This window comes from Anas platyrhynchos, chromosome 3 (genome assembly GCF_047663525.1).
Source record: "Anas platyrhynchos isolate ZD024472 breed Pekin duck chromosome 3, IASCAAS_PekinDuck_T2T, whole genome shotgun sequence".
NCBI classification, from domain to species: Eukaryota; Metazoa; Chordata; class Aves; order Anseriformes; family Anatidae; genus Anas; species Anas platyrhynchos.
Window position 1 is genome coordinate 60,725,104 of NC_092589.1, and position 16,460 is coordinate 60,741,563.

General features: G+C 39.6%; 1 protein-coding gene across 14 annotated transcripts in view; it reads left to right on the top strand.

Annotated features, from left to right (window-relative positions):
- Positions 1–16,460, top strand: part of MAP7 (microtubule associated protein 7) — a 110,568-nt gene that overhangs the window by 78,182 nt on the left and 15,926 nt on the right. For 10 of the 14 annotated variants that reach the window (XM_027454472.3, XM_027454466.3, XM_027454465.3 and 7 more), the window contains 5 exons: positions 615–725; positions 6,097–6,210; positions 9,555–9,703; positions 11,827–11,942; positions 12,370–12,647. In XM_027454472.3, the coding sequence (XP_027310273.1) occupies positions 615–725; positions 6,097–6,210; positions 9,555–9,703; positions 11,827–11,942; positions 12,370–12,647 (768 nt within the window). The remainder of the gene's footprint in view (positions 1–614; positions 726–6,096; positions 6,211–9,554; positions 9,704–11,826; positions 11,943–12,369; positions 12,648–16,460) is intronic. The other 4 variants (XM_072035981.1, XM_027454467.3, XM_038176000.2 and 1 more) reach the window with 3 other exon arrangements.

Sequence of the window (16,460 nt, forward strand, 5' to 3'; positions counted from 1 at the left end):
TAGTCAATCCAAAACTGCAACTTCACAGCAGGTAGAAAATGACTCTAGTGGGAAATGCACCACTTTCACAGAGCTATGGGAGTGATATCTTTGAATTCCTCTTGTACTTACCATTGCTTCCCATGTGGACTAGCCTTCCCATAATCTTTCAGTATGATTTTATTGCAATGCTGACCATCTGCCTAGTAACAGTGCCTTGCCCAATGTCACTTTTGATTCAAGGGTTTTATCTGAACAACCTCATGTTTCCAAGTCCTTTCCCTGAAGCTCTCTATTTTGAGTCATGAGCGAGGGGGTTCTGACAATATTGAAAGGAACATGGAAGTACCATCTTGGCTACTAGTATCTACTTCAACTCTTCCATTAAGGTCCTTGGATTGCAACCTGACAGTCTGTGAACAGAATATTTCAAACATTTTAAATTTAAATTGGACAGTTTTGTGCCCAGTCTTTGAGTCACCTGTACAACGTCTGCTGAGAAGCCCTTTCTATTTTGAAAGTTCTTGTGGTAGAGCAGGAATGACCTAGTCATGTTTTCCTCCTCCCACTAGTGAGCTAGGAACTGGCATTACTGCATGTGGGCTGTCAATTAGCATTATCTCCATTTGTTTTAGATCCAGACAGGCGGTCTGTTTCAACAATGAACCTTTCGAAACATGTTGATCCAGTCATTAACAAGCGGCTCTCCTCCTCATCTGCAACATTACTAAATTCTTCAGACAGAGGTACAGTTTCAAAGAGGAAAAAAAAAAAAAAGGCGAGAAATAAAATGTTCTATACTGATGTATGGCTTTGCACGTAAAACAAGTTTCTGAAGTCATTTTCTGTACTTTATCTAAACGGAGTGAAAAGACTCCAAATGTGAAAAGTAAATGGTTGAACATCTCTTTTCCTGTGAGAAGAAAAATGTGTTTCTCATTTTTAAAACAAGAGAATTTACCTACACAATCTTCCTTCAGCAAACGATAAAAGCGGTGCTTCTGTCAGGTTTTTAGTAAATGAGGTACAGCGACTGAAAGAACACATCTCTCCATACTGCATGCAATCATTTATGACCTTTTATTTACATTAGGCCATTTTGTCATTATTTTGCTTTTCTTTTACTTTGGTAGTTGTTCTTGAATATCTTAGAACATGTTGCATGAAGCTTTAAAGCAGTTATTTTATTACCACTTCTGATTTTTTCTTTTAATGCAGGGATATGGGGATTTTTCATACGGTGTCTGTTTATTGACTTTGTCTTTTCAAAGATTGCTTTACTTTGGTGTATGTTTTTGATGTTTACAACTCTGCACAACTGATAAACAATCAGGCTTTTATAAGTTAAGGTAGCTGAATTGCTGCCTCTGTTCTGGGGATTTATGGGGTTTTGAAGCACTGAGCCAAAAGGAGTTTAATAAAAGAATGTCTCTTGTATAACTTGTGCAAACAGCTTTGTAGTAAAGTACTCGACAGGGATTTTTTGTCCTCTACCGAGAATGAGAAGTTCTGTCCCATTTCAATCCAGATAAGTGCATATTTTCAAAAACAATTTTTAGAATGGAGCTTCAGTTGTATTGCAAAACCGATTGGTAGGCGTCATGATTTGTATGTTTTAGGTGCCACGTTTTACATGCATGCTTGTATGTTTGTTTCAGATTGATTTAACCATGTTAATCCTTGTGGGTAAACACAGTTGTGGAGTCTGGTAACCTGTGGAAAATAATTTTTTTTCGGGAAATAATTTATTCCAAAGCTCCAATGCTTTTTCACTCTAAATGTGGAAACCCAAATACTTTTAATTTTGTTACCCTTTAAGGTGTGTATGTATATATATATTGTTTCCAGGTGGTCCTTTGCCAGGGTTGATTCTTTGAGGAAGGATCTCGGGAGGAAGAGGGAACAGCAGCAGGCATTAAATATGAAGGGTCGTATCCTATGGGTTGTAGCTTGAGGTGCTATAGTTTTCGCCACCAATTTCAAATTCTGGAGAAGTTAGACAGTACTCGGCAGTCTAATGACGGGGAGAGGGAAGGAATAAGGAAGTGAGGGCCATACATAAAATACTTTAAATGCCAAAGCATTCCTTGCTTGGCATCTCCATTAAAACCAGCACAGGACTCCTCAGAAGTCTCATGTCTTTTGCAGACTACAAGACAGAAAGCAAACCCAAATGCTATAAATGCCCTCTTGCTTGTGCAGTCACATACCCTGGTCTAGCTGAGCACGCAGGGTAAGTGCTGCTGGCAGCCCAGGTGGCCTCAGCATCTTAAGACATGTGCTTAAAGGAATGATCTGCCTGTCTGCTCCCCTTTTCACCTTCCAGAGGGCACCCAATCATGTTTTGTCTTGTAACACATACTCCTACCCACAAAAGAGGGAGCTGGAGATGAGGATGATAAGCTTACCCTAAGTGGCTTACAGCTGTCATCAAGAACATGTCTTCTGTTAAGCAGTAGTTTATTGTTTTTATTTATTTATTTATTACTATTTGAAGGACAGGATTTATTATGGCCCAGCCAAATACAACAGTTTTCATTAATGAATTGCCTGATTAATTTCTATTAAATGCAGTACCGCTACATAGCTCTTTATGAGAATTTTATGATCAGCAGCTCAAACAGGCTTTTATGTGAGTGGTACAGGTCTGGATAGTTCAAACTTTATTATAAAATATGAAGAAACACATTCAGCTGGAGAAAGCTGCAGTCAACCAATGAATTTTGGTAATGGTGCTTTGTAAGGAAAACTTAGCAAGTGGATACTGTTGCAGATAAAGTATGACTTTCTTAGTTTTGAAAAGCAAAACTTGCACTGTAGTTATGTTCTTCTTCCTCTGCAGTGAGAGAGTTTCAAAACATGTGGTGGTCTTGATCACTGAATCACCTTTGTCTGCCACGTGCATAGAAGAATTTCAAGGGCTCCAGGGTTGTTACCTGCTGAAGGAGAACCTAAGGACAGAATAGTCTTTCCCATCTGCTCCTCAGCACTTTTGCGTCTCTCTGTGAGCAACCACCACATATCAGTGAGAGTCTTTCCTTTGCGGTGCTCATCAGGAGACCTGTTAAATCCATGCCTCCCATCTGTTGCTAGAAATAATCAGATGCTGTTGTTTGCTTACTTAGAATGTATTCTGCTGCTGCTAAGACAACTTTCCAGTGTTCAGGTGGTACATATTGAAGATAAATACAGATGACTGTAAGCAAGTCACTGTTGCCAGTTCCCTGACACTTTGTGGGATGTTGTTGTTAGTTTTCTTTTGTTTTGTTTTGGTGGTGATGGACTTTTTTTTTCTTTTTTTTTTTCTAGTCACAAGTTAGGCAACAAAGACCTTCATTAATATGTTTAAACTAGCCTGTTAGTAGCTGGAGGTAGGGGAACTTCCAGCAGGAGCTCTACCAGGAATGTGTTTCCAACGTAGGACCAAGAAGCAAATAGCCCTGAGAGTAGTAGCCTAGCATACCATGAGAGGAAAAAACAAAACCAAAAACAAACAATCAAAAAAACCTTTTCCCCTTCTCTGTCAGGTGTTTTCAAGTATTAAAGCTTGAAAACATCACCCCAAGGCTTTAAAAACAAGAGCAGCAAGGAAAAAAATAAAACAAAATGACTTCAATATTTTAAAGCTGTTATTATTTTCTTAGTATTTTGGGACACTCTTTGTTTTGTATTCAGCTTGCTTCAGTGTGAACTGTACACCAAGGCCCAGTTGTTCAAAGAATTTAGTTATTAATGCTGTTGTACTTGGAACTCGCTGAGCCCAGGTTTATCTGGCTGTTCTGGGTTGATGGTAATGCTAAGGACTGGTAGAGTACGTATTTTAAGTGTCAAGAGTGGTGTTTTCAGGGAGCTGTGCATTGGGAAAATTCCTTAAGCGATGACGGCGATCTACAAAACCTACATGCGTTCAAATGAACTCTGACCTAAACCCATTTTAGAGATTTAGGGAGATTCACCTCCAAGCTTCTGGCTGAAACTATTTTGACACCTTCAGACCACTGCTTGAAATAGGCCAACAAAACCCCCCGCCTGTCTCTTAGCTCCCTGTTGGAGCATGCCAGCTAACCCTCTCCCAGACACTGCCTTGGTGCCGCTGGTTGGGGGCTGTGGGCACAGCACTGCTTCCAGCAGGCTGTGTGAGCAAGGTACGGCCTCTTCACAGTGCTTGTGCTGTGGGGCCTCACATGTAAGATCTGCAGCTGGCCCCCAGGACCAGATTGCATTGTGGCATTTACTTATCAGCTTTTTGCAACTATACAAACAAACTCCAATAAGTTCTCTGTATGTACGGTGATGACTTATTGGCCTAAAATTTCAGGGATCACTTTCTAAGGTGTGGAGCCAATTTCTGTGTAGCATTCTTACTCTTCTGATGAGTTGTATGGTCTTTGTTAACGATGGTGGAAGAATTTCTCCAGACTCAGCACCTAGTAAAGCCTGAGATGACAAAAAAGAAGGTGCTGTCCTGCAACAGTAGGCTTAAAAATGATCATACTAAGCACAGTGCACAGTGAAGAAAGGAAGCAAAGATATTGCCACTGTTGTATACAGTTTAATGGAAGTCCTTTGATTTTTTTTTTTTCTTCATTGTTAAATAGCAAGTTTAATGATGATGTGTGTGCTGTAATGGAGGTCTCTTTGGTGTATTTTGTGTCTCTGTATAATCTGTGCCAACACACAAAGGAGCTATTAATCCCAGAGAGCGCTGGCAGCAGTACGTTATGTAAGGACACTTATCCAGAGAGCCTGCTGTGTCGGAGAGTGCTATATTTCTCTATTAATGACACTTACTGAGTTAGCAGAATTTAGGGGAGCAGTTTGAGAGATGAAAAAACAGCACCGAGGGCAGATTAGGCCATTGTGTTCTCATAGGACAAGATTATCGAGATCAGCCCCTCTTTTCATGGGGCTCACTGTGGAGTGAAGACAGATTCCAAGTTTACAGCTATTAGAAGTGATGAATCTCCTGTGTTAAAAATGCAATTTAGTCTCAGCTTTGTTACAGCCAATCATGTCAATGAATGTTTTAGAGACTACACCTCCTAAATTCAAGTGGCAGGTTTCTTGCCGTAGACACCAAACTTAGGGCAAGGAATGCTGAGGTGTAAGAAGACATGATTTCACCCCCAACACTGAGATTATTGCTATGGCCTAAGCTTAGTACAGTGAACTCTGGGAACTAGTTGAATGTTTTGTTCTGTTATGCTCCTAGTAACACCCTTTATTTATTGCATCAGAATATCCAAGAACCATCCAGTTATATTGAACAATAATTTATAGGATTCTTTCGGATACTCCTTTGCTGTAATTAATGTTTAAGTAGTATTAAAAAGAAAATTAAAAAAAAAAAAGAATTTTTATAAGGCAAAGGGAAAATACTGGCAAGCTAAATTTGAGTGTTAGCAGCTAGATCAGCATGCCTAAAGTGTTTTCAAAACAGACTAACGATGCAAAAAGTTGGGTCTTGTTACTGTTGTAAATCAAAAACTTGTCATTAGGGGGATTTCTCACAGAATTAGTGATCAAATGCACACCATGTATAACTGAGATGACTGTAGCTGCTGAGCCTGGTATCTTCAGCTCAGGCACACTGTATCCTTTTGTGATGCTTTGACAAAGCCTCTTTCAATGGCACAAATCTGTATATTAATAAAAAACACTGTTTTTTTCTAGGCTGGAAGACTGCAGAAGTTGTTTTAGAAATTGATCTTATTTATTTGTATGTAGTATGTAGAAAGAGTTTGGGACACAAACTTTTTCAGAGTCTGTATTTAGGAATGGCAATAGCTCTCCTAATACAGAAGTTATCATCCCATTCTTGATAGTAGGGAATGTGGGATATGTGCAAAATAGCAATATTAACCTGAACAATTTAGCCTAATGTTACAGGCAGTAGCACAAAATAAACATTCAGCACTGTGTTCCATAGGAATTCCTCTACTAAAATTGAATAAGAATAAAATGCAAAACAGAGTGATTGTATGGTTTGGGTCTCTAAAGCACGGTTTAAAAATTTCCATGGGTATGTAGCAATGAAGTTGCAATACTAATACTTCTGCAACGCGAAGTCCTTTGCAGTGTCTGATCTAACATCTTGCTTGTGTGATGCACGTTCAGCTCGCCGTCTACAGCTCAGTCCATGGGAGAGCAGCATCGTTAGCAGGCTCCTGACGCCCACTCACTCATTCCTGGCACGAAGTAAAAGCACAGCTGCTTTGTCTGGAGATGCAGGTAAACTTCCAAGAGCAGAGACTTCATGTCTCAGCCACTTACTTTTCCAGGTTCCCTGTGGGATGCTGTAAAGTAACCTGTCTAATCAAGCGTGTATGGTAGCATCCCAGAATGAGCTTGAAAAACCTGGACTAGATGGCGTGACAGCATGAAAACTTCTGCTACACTTTCTTGTTTGCTATGCCTCCTTCTCTTTCTCCCCCCAGCTCTCTCTTAATTTATCTTTTACTTCTTCATCAGTGTAACAGAATAATATAACACACACAGGGCAACAGTGTCATGCTGTCAGTGGCTGTTTAAGCATGCTTGCAGTGCTGTAAAGAGCGGTTTCAGCACACCCACTGCCAATGCTGTGAGCTGCTTTCTGCAAAGAAGTTGCCTTCTGCAGCAGGGCACTTCCTACAGGGAATATGTTGGACTTGTAGAGTCCAACATATGTAAAGCTAAATGTGCAGGTTTAGTGAGGTTTCAGTAATTGTAAAGTTCTGTGCCAATCCCAGAACAGCTCTTTGATATGCCACCGAGAGGAAAATTAGCACACAAAAATATGTAAATACTGCAAGGTGATAACTTAAGGCCCAGGCAAAACTGTATTTCAAAGACAACCAGGACATACTGGTTTAGTATGTATTTTAGGCACATGACAACTGCCTTTTTTCTTATCACAGGTTGTTTTATGATCACGCACTAGGGATTTTACCATAGCAGGAGTACGCTGCTGCACATGCTGAATGTTTAAGTCTAGGCAAGTCTTTCCTGTTTAATATGGGTAGATCTTTATTTTAATTAAAGGGCATAGAAGGTAAGAGGGAATAGAGATCTGCTAAGATTACTTTTAAAGAAGCTTTCACTTAAGAACTCTTATCACTAATTAGGCTGCAGTACGTTTCCATTGGGGGTAGCGCTGGAGGAGTAAAAATGTGGATGATATTCTTCAAACAGTGGAATTAACAAGCAGAAATTTCTTTTAGAGCTGCATGTCTTTTAAAGGAACAGCTTCTAAAATGAAAATTTAACGTCATCTACCAAGCAGGATATTGGAAATTCATCTCTTCACTAGAGAATAGCTGAGGAAAGTGTCTTGATTTTGTTAGTGGTTACTTAACTGAAACAAGTATGAAGACTTTTCTGTGACTGCTATTGTTTTATACTGAACAATAAGCTCTAAACTGAACAGAATATTGAGAAAGATTGCAAATAGCACAGTCATCACTTTGAGGTAACTCCCCAGAAATGCCTTGTCTACACTAACTGGAACTGTACCACCCGGAAAAATAATCCATCTTTTCATTGTTTTCCAGGTATTATTCTCTAGGAGCAATAATTGCAGTTCCTTCATGCAGGACACTTCCTGGAGATTAATGATCAGGTGGTGGTAATGGCTCACAGCTGTGCTCTGAGCACTCCACTCGTCCCAGCCTATCATTATGCCCTAGAAAATTACCCTGCCCTTTGGCTGTAAAGATGAATTACAGTGAAAAAAAAAATCAAAATCAAATTAAATGTGGATTCATAGCCTTAAAAATGAAGTTAAGTGAACTATTAGGGACATCCAGCATAAGAGTACATCTGGATCTTTTTTTTTTAAACAAAACTCCAAAACCAAAATGTTTTTTTAAATAACTCTCCAAAAGCTCCTCTCTGTATGTAATCCTGTTGGTATATCCTGATTCACTGGGAGTGTCTCATATAGCATTGTTTGGCAACCTTGCAAATGAAAATGTACTGCTTGTCTTTCAGCATTTATGATGTCATCCTCTGTGGTAACTTCAGATAATCAGCGTGCAGCAACAGAATTGATTCACAGAGGGTGAAAAATGCATAAATTATAAGCTGTTTAAGTATATGTTTTGCCACTGCCTCCTGTCTGGTTAGATATGCTCAACTGAAAAAAAAAAAAAAAAAAGGTGTTTTCTTGTTTTTCAATTTTTACAAGTCAGTCACCTTTTAATACCTCATTAAACGTAAATCCCTATAAATAAGGCAAGCATGAGTGCCCTTTATAACATTTACATGAGACTTCCTTTATTCATAACGTTAATCTCTCAGTGTGGGAGAATTTGCAGAGTTAGGACTGTTAAGTCCATGAAGTACTGTTAAGTCCGTGAGCTGTAACAGCAGCTGTACTGCAGTAAGACTGGAAGAAATAACTGTGTAGAACTGTGTGTTCTTTCAAGTGTGCTCAGAGGGATCTAAAGGCAAGAAATGTTTTCTATTTAGGAAAATGAGGATGTCATTTTTTAATTATTTCTTTTTAAGGGGTAGAGAAGCTATCCTATAGAAGCTCTACTCTTTTCCTTCAAGTAATGTTCCGAATAATAATTATGCTAAGACTATACTAAATGACCAGGAGAGAGACAATCAGAAACAGACAAATAAAACTCTGCAGCGGTAATATAATTTTCAGGTAAATCAAGAAAAAGTCTGAGAATACCTCACTGCAAGTTTCCAATGATGCATCTTGCAGTGTCACATTTCTCTTTGAGACTGCCATCAGAACACCATACACCTAATAATTTGCCATTGGCAAGAGATCTATTGGTAATAGTCTTTGTCCTTGTGCAAACCAAAGAAAACTGCCTTCCTGGTTATTCTTTCAAGTATTTATTTCCAAGCTGATTTATTGTCTTCGGTCTGCTTTTTGTAACATGTAAAGTACTTTGCTGTCAAGAATGTGTTCAAGATGGCTGTTATTGTACCATTATCAAGAAATATTAAAAGTTCTTTTCTAGGCTTCAGATATTCTTTAAAAGGGATTTTTTAAAAAAACACATCGCTTGTTAAAACTTGTAGAAAACAATCAATATCACTGATTTCCCAGATGAAACTGTTTTCTCTTAGTGTGTTTTGATCTTTGTGTGTCTCCTTTTATTTTCCTCTACTTCCAAGGCCAATTAATAGGAATTCAATTTTAGTTTGATTGTTTTTTATTCCCAATGTAGTTGAAATTCATGTCAATGCATATACTAAGCTAATCAATTTCAGACAGGCTGTTTTGTCCAATGCTTTTTCAGAACAACCAGCTGTGTAAAAGCGTAACAGAAAAATATTTTCCACTACCCAGTTATGTGACATACATCTTAATTTATTTAAAAGATATTATTGGTTTACAAATGGAAAAGTACATGAGTACATACTAGAATTGTGTCATTACTATACACATGGCTAAGCTAAGGTATCAAGTTATGGTTCTGATTTGAGAATTAGTCATTCCTCTATTTATTAATACCTTCTTTCTTTTCTCTTTCTCTATTGTTTCTTTTCCTGCTGGCTTTCCTCTGTCAATTCTCCACTGCTGCTCTCTAATTAAAATTAATAATTAACAAAAACAACCAACACCGTAGTTATCCCCATTTGTCCCCGTTCAGCATCTTGCAGCCCCATCAGCCCTCTGTCCTACAAGAGCATGAGCTGTAGGAATGCAGCAGACCGAGCAAAACTTTTTGCCTCTACTGATGCTATTGGACGCAGGAGGACACCACATCTTGCAGGGGTAAGCATGCCGGTTGTATGTAAGTTGGTGTCTCAAGCCGTAACCACCTGATTGAATTGCTTGCTGGAATAGGAATAGTTATGAATCTGATACTCAACTCTGCAGGCCCCCACAGCCCCCAGTTTGTTCCATTGTTGGTTGGATTTTAACTGTGTATATTACATTATCTGGTGACATAGCCTGATAACACACTAAAGAATCTGCTTGGAAAAAACACCCATGTTTGTAGAGCAGGTACCTCAGCTTCTGATGAGGCACAGAGGCTGCCACGCAGAGTTGTCCTTTTCACTTGTGGATTCTCTGATTTTAAGACCCAAGGTGGTGTTGCAACTTTCCCCGGACAGGAATCTTTTCCCCAGCCACCTGTTTTCACCTGTTATACAGGCAGACCAAATTCATATTGACTGCACTCCAAGCCAACAGGATGCAGTCAGTTTCATTTAAAATACCATTTTCTGAACCTAGGTAGTTATAATTTTTCTTGTACTCTGCAGCCTGAGTTTTAGAGTATGATAAGTGTGAAGTCATCTCTGCAAATGATTTGTGTAAGCAGAGCTTCTGTTTTCATTTGGTCTGATGGGCAAAACAGCAGGAGGCAGTGCTGCTATTAATATCTTTGTTGGAAGCAGTGTTAGATGAAAGTAGCATGAATCATAGCCAGTATTAATCTTTGAGGCAGATGACAGTCTATTGAAGTCAAGGCTGAGGCATAGCTTTGGGGTATATGTGTAGAGAAACCTCACACTATGTGAAGAGAACATTGTAAGCTCCAGGGCTATCAGTTTGGCACCTCTCAGGTCTTTCTCATCGTTTTGTTTTTAAATTAAAAAGAAGGAAGTTTGATATGTTTTGGTGAAGGAGATGATGTAAGAATAACGTTAATACCGAATGACAGAGTTAAGAGCTATTTTCAGTAGCTTGCATGTTATGGAGAACCTTTTATTTTATCGGTAAACTTATGTAGGAATTCAGGTTTTTGGCTTTATTGAGAATAAATCTGCTGATGCTGTGTTTTCGGGACCAATGAGGTAGATCCTATTTAGACAGTTTTTGCTAGTGAGTCAAAATTATTTTTCATTTTAATTCATTTATTCTGGCTCTGTACGCTCAGATGACTTGGGTGATTATCATCATATTAATCAGTACAACTCTAGTAAATGATATTGGCAAATAGCTGGCTAATTACTCTCAAGTAACAACTTCTGGATTGAAGGACCACCTGTTGCTAATATTAAGTGATGTTTCTGGCAATTTAAAATAACTAATTGTATCCATAACATAAAAAACAAACAAACAAACGAAAAAAAACACTCTTGGACTTATGAAAATAAACCAAAGGTTTATGTGCTCATGAAGTTGTTTTCCGTCATTCTTTTGCAGTTGTTAAACTGATTTTCATTTCAGGAGAGAGAATTGTTACAGAGCTCTTAACTAGTGCTGCATGCTGCAACTCCAAACATGTTTATTTGTTTTTAAACATCGAACTACGATCTTTCGTAGTTCTCATCATGAGATAAAAAATAAGGAATGAAAATGATGAAATCACTACGATACATAAAAACCAATGGGAAAAAAAAAAAAAAAAGGTGCTGGCAAATCATCCAAGAAAAAAGAGAATAGGATAACTGTTGTACCATATTTCAGGGCTGCAGGGCATCTGTGGTGTTGATGCATAACCATGAAAACAAAAAGCCTGTGCTGTATAGGGACTGCAACTAAGTGGGAGTCTGGGGAGTGGTTTGTTTTTTGTTTGTTTTTTTTTTTGAAATCCGGTCTTTATGACAAATAAGACTTAAGAAGCAGAGGAAGACACTGTGTGGCAAACAGCATAGATCAAAATTTAGAAGGTAACTTTTTGCCTCTGTAAAAATTAGTGCCTTATGTGTAAAGACAGTAGAGTGCATAATTAAGAAGGATTCTTGTTGTCGATTGCATATTTACTGACAGACAGCGTCAGACTATGGAAGCTTATTAATGAACTTGTCAAACAGGCTGTAGAAACTTCTGACTCAGCACTACTTTTTCTCAGCCCCCTAACCCCTCATCCTTAACTGAGTTTGCTTTGCTTTCTTTAGCCATGTGAACTCTGGCTTGACTTTGTCTTTTTGTTTGCTGAACTATAGACTGACAAAAAAGAAAAGGAGAGAGACCATTTGTCATCTACCTTCTCAGCCAGCTTTAAAGGAGGTCATTTTTCTTCCAACCCCAAAACTAGATCACCAGCTCCCTCTCCAGTTTGGTAAGCCAAGTACATGCTTAGCTGGAGGTTGAGCTATAGGCAGCTCTAATTGTTGTATTAATTACATGTTAGTCTCCACCGGAAAATCAATGCAAACTTATTTGGTGGTATAGATTTTTTCTCTCTGCAACAGAAGAAAGATGGTACTGCTTTTAGAAAAAGAAATTGATGTTGCTTTAAGAATGGGGTAAAATGAAGAATGTACTTGCTTTCTTCCCTCTTGGCTGGGTCAGTGCTCACACTTCTGGAGAGTTGCAAAGAGAAGCATTTTGCATGAAAGCTAATCGCTTGCTCCAGGAGTTCTGCTTGATAGCAGAGAAATAGAGAGGTTGTTCTGTATTTAGCTATTGCACTTGTAGAGGTGATATGTAGGTGGTGTCCAGCAGAGCGTGTCTCATAGTGATTGTCACTCTTTGTGGTTACACAGGCATGCATCAAAGTCTTTGCCTTCTTTGCCTGGCACACCCAAGCAGGTAACTTCACCTGGTTCCTCCAAAGTGTCCTCTGCTCAGGCACGTCCTCCTTCTCCTGGCAATATCCGGCCTGTCAAAAAGGAGGTCAAACCTGAGAGTGAGAAGAAAAGACCAGAAAAGGCAGATGAAAAGGTCACTGAAGAGAGGACAGAGGAGAGTAAAGGAACATCAGCAGGTGCTGAAGAATCTGCAAATCAAGAAGAGGTTGCTGTCCACACAGAGGTTGGTCAAGGTAAGGAGAGATTCCCCTTCAGATTAAGGAATGCCTGCACATCTTTCATGTTCTTTTTTCACTTTCTCTGAAAGTAGCTTTAAATAGTTTTCTATCAAGTGTTAATCTAAATTCTTCAGAATGTTCCTGCAGGTGTATGTTCATTATGAGAGAAGTGTAAGCAGGCTGAAGCCCTTGTGTTTGCATCAGACAGAACAACAGGCAGGCCTGCCTCGCACAGTGTGGCTTCACATCCCTCTTCTCTGACCTTTTGGACCAAGGACTTTGTCCCTCACAACAATATGCAATTTCTCAGACTCTGAAGTAGAAGAACAGTGGTCTGAAAGCTAACAATACAAGGAGCCACCACGTAAGGGCGAGATGCGTGGTCAGAATGCCCCAGCTCTGCTAGGCACTCAGTACAGAGGTACTGACAGCATTAAACTGTACCAGCTTACCTATGATATTGAAAGAGTACCGCATCATGGGGAAGATTGGCAGGACAAAGTAAAATGCAGAGGAGAACCAGACAGGTGCAAATAGGAGCATGCAAAATTTTTCAGGGAAAAAGTTATTAAAAAAAAAAAGAAAGAAAATCAACACATCTACAAACCCTGAAAAGCAGCAAGGCAGGAAAAAAAAAAAAAAAGTAGATACAAGCTAAAATAATGATCATAAAATGTATGAAGTGGAAAAGGTGAATCTTAAATTGAAAAATGTAGGTCTGTTCTAGCAGACATTTTAGACCATTGTAAGTATGGTAAAAACTGTCTCAAGGATGGGATAGAATGGCTGTTGTGACCACTGCGATTCCCAGGATGGGTTACCTGGGATCTTAATTTAAAGCTCATAGATTCCCTTATGATTGTCCTTCAGAAAACAGTTTTAAGTGTTAGTAATGCTGTATTTAACTGCAGGGTGCGTAGTTGCATGTTGATCTTCTGCAAGAAAACCTGTTGTGAATTGATTTGTTTTTAGTAAGTTCTGTTACAGTAGTTGCAATCTGGTACCTAGGTCCTACCACACAAGGTGCAATCCCACAAACAGTTTACAGGATGGATGCAAATAATAAATGGATGCTATGGTAATGGATCTGTTGGTAATGGGCATGTGAATAAGGTTTAAGATAATTGGGATGATGGTGTGGGCTTTCACTGCTTTTCTGGTAGCCTTTTCATAGTATCACAGAAAAGGAAAACATTTCCCTTTCAAAGTATTTCAGGGATACAGCTAAGGTAACTTTGCAAATGTGTACAGGCTGGACTTCCCAAGGTCCAAAGTACAGGCCAGAGAAACACAGCGATGCTTGATTGCCTGCTTAGCTCAGGAGGAAGAGAGGCTCAACTTCTCTGCAGTCGGTCAATATTTGAGTTAGTGAAAAGGTTACTTAGCATGGAAATAGGTTATCTGTGATAAAGGAATTTGAAAGTCAAGTAGTTTGTATTCACAGCAGAGAAACAGGTAGTGGAGAGGGGCAGAGGAGAAGTGGCAAGCAGCATTTCAAATTGGATGTATTTTATCAAAACCAGAGGACCAAACCACAAGTGGCTGGAACCCTGTGACTGAGACGTCAGGCATTTTACATCTGAGGCTAGAGGACAGGCCTTGTACTGCAGGGGGAGGCCCAGACTGCCACAACAACCTGGTTGAATCCAAGAATCTAGAGGGGACCAAATGCAGCATTTGTGTCTAGAGCGACATTGTTGATGTCTCCTGCACCTGAGCTGCAGGTGAAAAAGAGCTGCTTTCAGCCTCAGCCTGAACTGCCCCTTAAATTATCTGGCTCAGATACCTGCTGGATGGGTAGACTGGAGGTCAGCTGGTAATGATCACTGATTGAGCTATTCAAGCTTTTGCAGTCAAATGTCATGATTTCCCCAATTTCATTATAATTTTAATGGTATTTTGGGTGTGCCTTTGCAAGCTGTCATCATCCTTTCTGTCAGCAGGCCAGGTGCGCACTGAATGAGCTACTTGTTACCCTGCCAGATGCATCACCTGAGGGAAGAGGTGAACCCCAGGCAGTGCAAAGCTGTGCTCCCTTCAGGAGTGACAGCCCTGCCTTGGTCCATGTCAGTAAATGAAAAACGACCGAGGTGCAGGAACTCTGTCATTTCTACTGTTAAACTATTACAAGTAGTCTCTGGTATGTTTCTGGTCTAGGTTGTAACTGCAACCCCACATTTTCTTCTGTCCCCACGGCTACTAAGAGCATAGCTTTAAAGGATTCCCAAGCCTTAGGAGTGGTTTTTTTTTTTTTCCTATCTGACCAGGGTTTTCTGAGTTCCCCACTTTGTCTTGGGGGTTAGCCCAAGCCAGGGCTGCTCCCAGGGGTGGACCAAATACCCGCTTTTGCAGTGTGAGGCTAAACTGTGCCACTTCACCTCAGGGCTAGGGAAGAGACCCTGGTACTCTTCAGATGGTGTCATGGTGTGCCCATAGCCTTTGAATTCAAGATGAAGGCCCAGCAGCAGTTATAGAAAGACATGCCTTTATTGTACTTGATAACAGAAGAAAATTCAGTAGATGAGAGCACTGAATACATAGAAAGGAGCTGAATTTGTGTTTGTGTATAATGAGGTGTAGGAGGGGGCATCAGAGAGGAAACCCTTATTGGAAGTTGTTGGTGAGGTGAGAAAAATAACATTCTGAAGAGTGGTTAAAAATGTAGATCTGTCATCTCCTTGTCATTCCTGATGACTTACTTCACGTGTATCTTCTTGGGCTCTGATTTCCTTGCCAGTTCAAACACTTCCTGATGCATTTTTGTCTGCACTGCCAGATGTGATTACCCTCAGAGTGCTTCGTGCAGTTAGCTTGTGTGTTGTCAATGGTCCCTGGCCTCTAGAGAAAACGTGTAGTTTAGGTGCTCTGTACCTGTGCTAGAAAATGACAGGCAAACTTGCAGAAATGTGAACAGTGTTTAACTTGAGAAGTATCTGTAATGCCTTCTCTACTGGGTGGCTAAAGGCAGCGAAAGCTGATCCTGGTTAAAGAATTATTAGAAAGGCAGGTGCTTGCCCCGCCATTGTAAAAAATAATGAAAATAAATAAATAAATAAATAAATAAAAGAGGAAGGAAAAATACCTCAATGAGAATAATTTTAATAACTTAGTGACAGCAAAGTCTATTAAAGTTTGAACACAAGCTATAGTTTGCCAATAGTGGCAAAGCTTGTAAGAAGGTATACTCTGGTCCTGTGTGTTGTCTTGTGGGTCATCATCCCCAGCGTATGTTGAAAGCACCTGTAGGAATTCTATTTGTCTGGTAAAGGTTGGAATAACTGCAAAACTGGTGCCAGTTTGTGCCTTAACGTTACTTAAGGTTACTTCAGGCAGCTGATGTTTGAGATCACAAAGTCACCAAGAGGGATTGGCCTATCATGAAAAAGTCAGGCCCTAGTATTCAGTTATAGACTATCAAACAGAAGAAAATATATTTTTATGTTTCATTTCTGGTCTTTGAATAGAATCAGGAGAAAATTAGCAAATGTGGTGGCAGGGACTTTCTGAGACAGCGTATCTCCTACTGAGACCCTCTCAGACTTTATTCTTCTGATGACAAAGTTAGCTTAGCCTTTCAACTGAAGCTGCTTTCACATGTTCTGTAAAAACATACTTCCCTTGAGCAATATGTATCCTTAGCATCTAGATTTTTTCCCTCTGAATCATTTATAAAACCATGTAAGCTTGAAGATACTTTACAATCAATTTTGAAACTATTTTCTGTTCCCTTCAAGAGAAGTGTGTATGTGCACGTGAAAAGTGAGTGTGTGAAAAGTGTGTCATCTTGGCTACCGTGTCTGTGCAAACCACTTTTCCATCCCATCTATT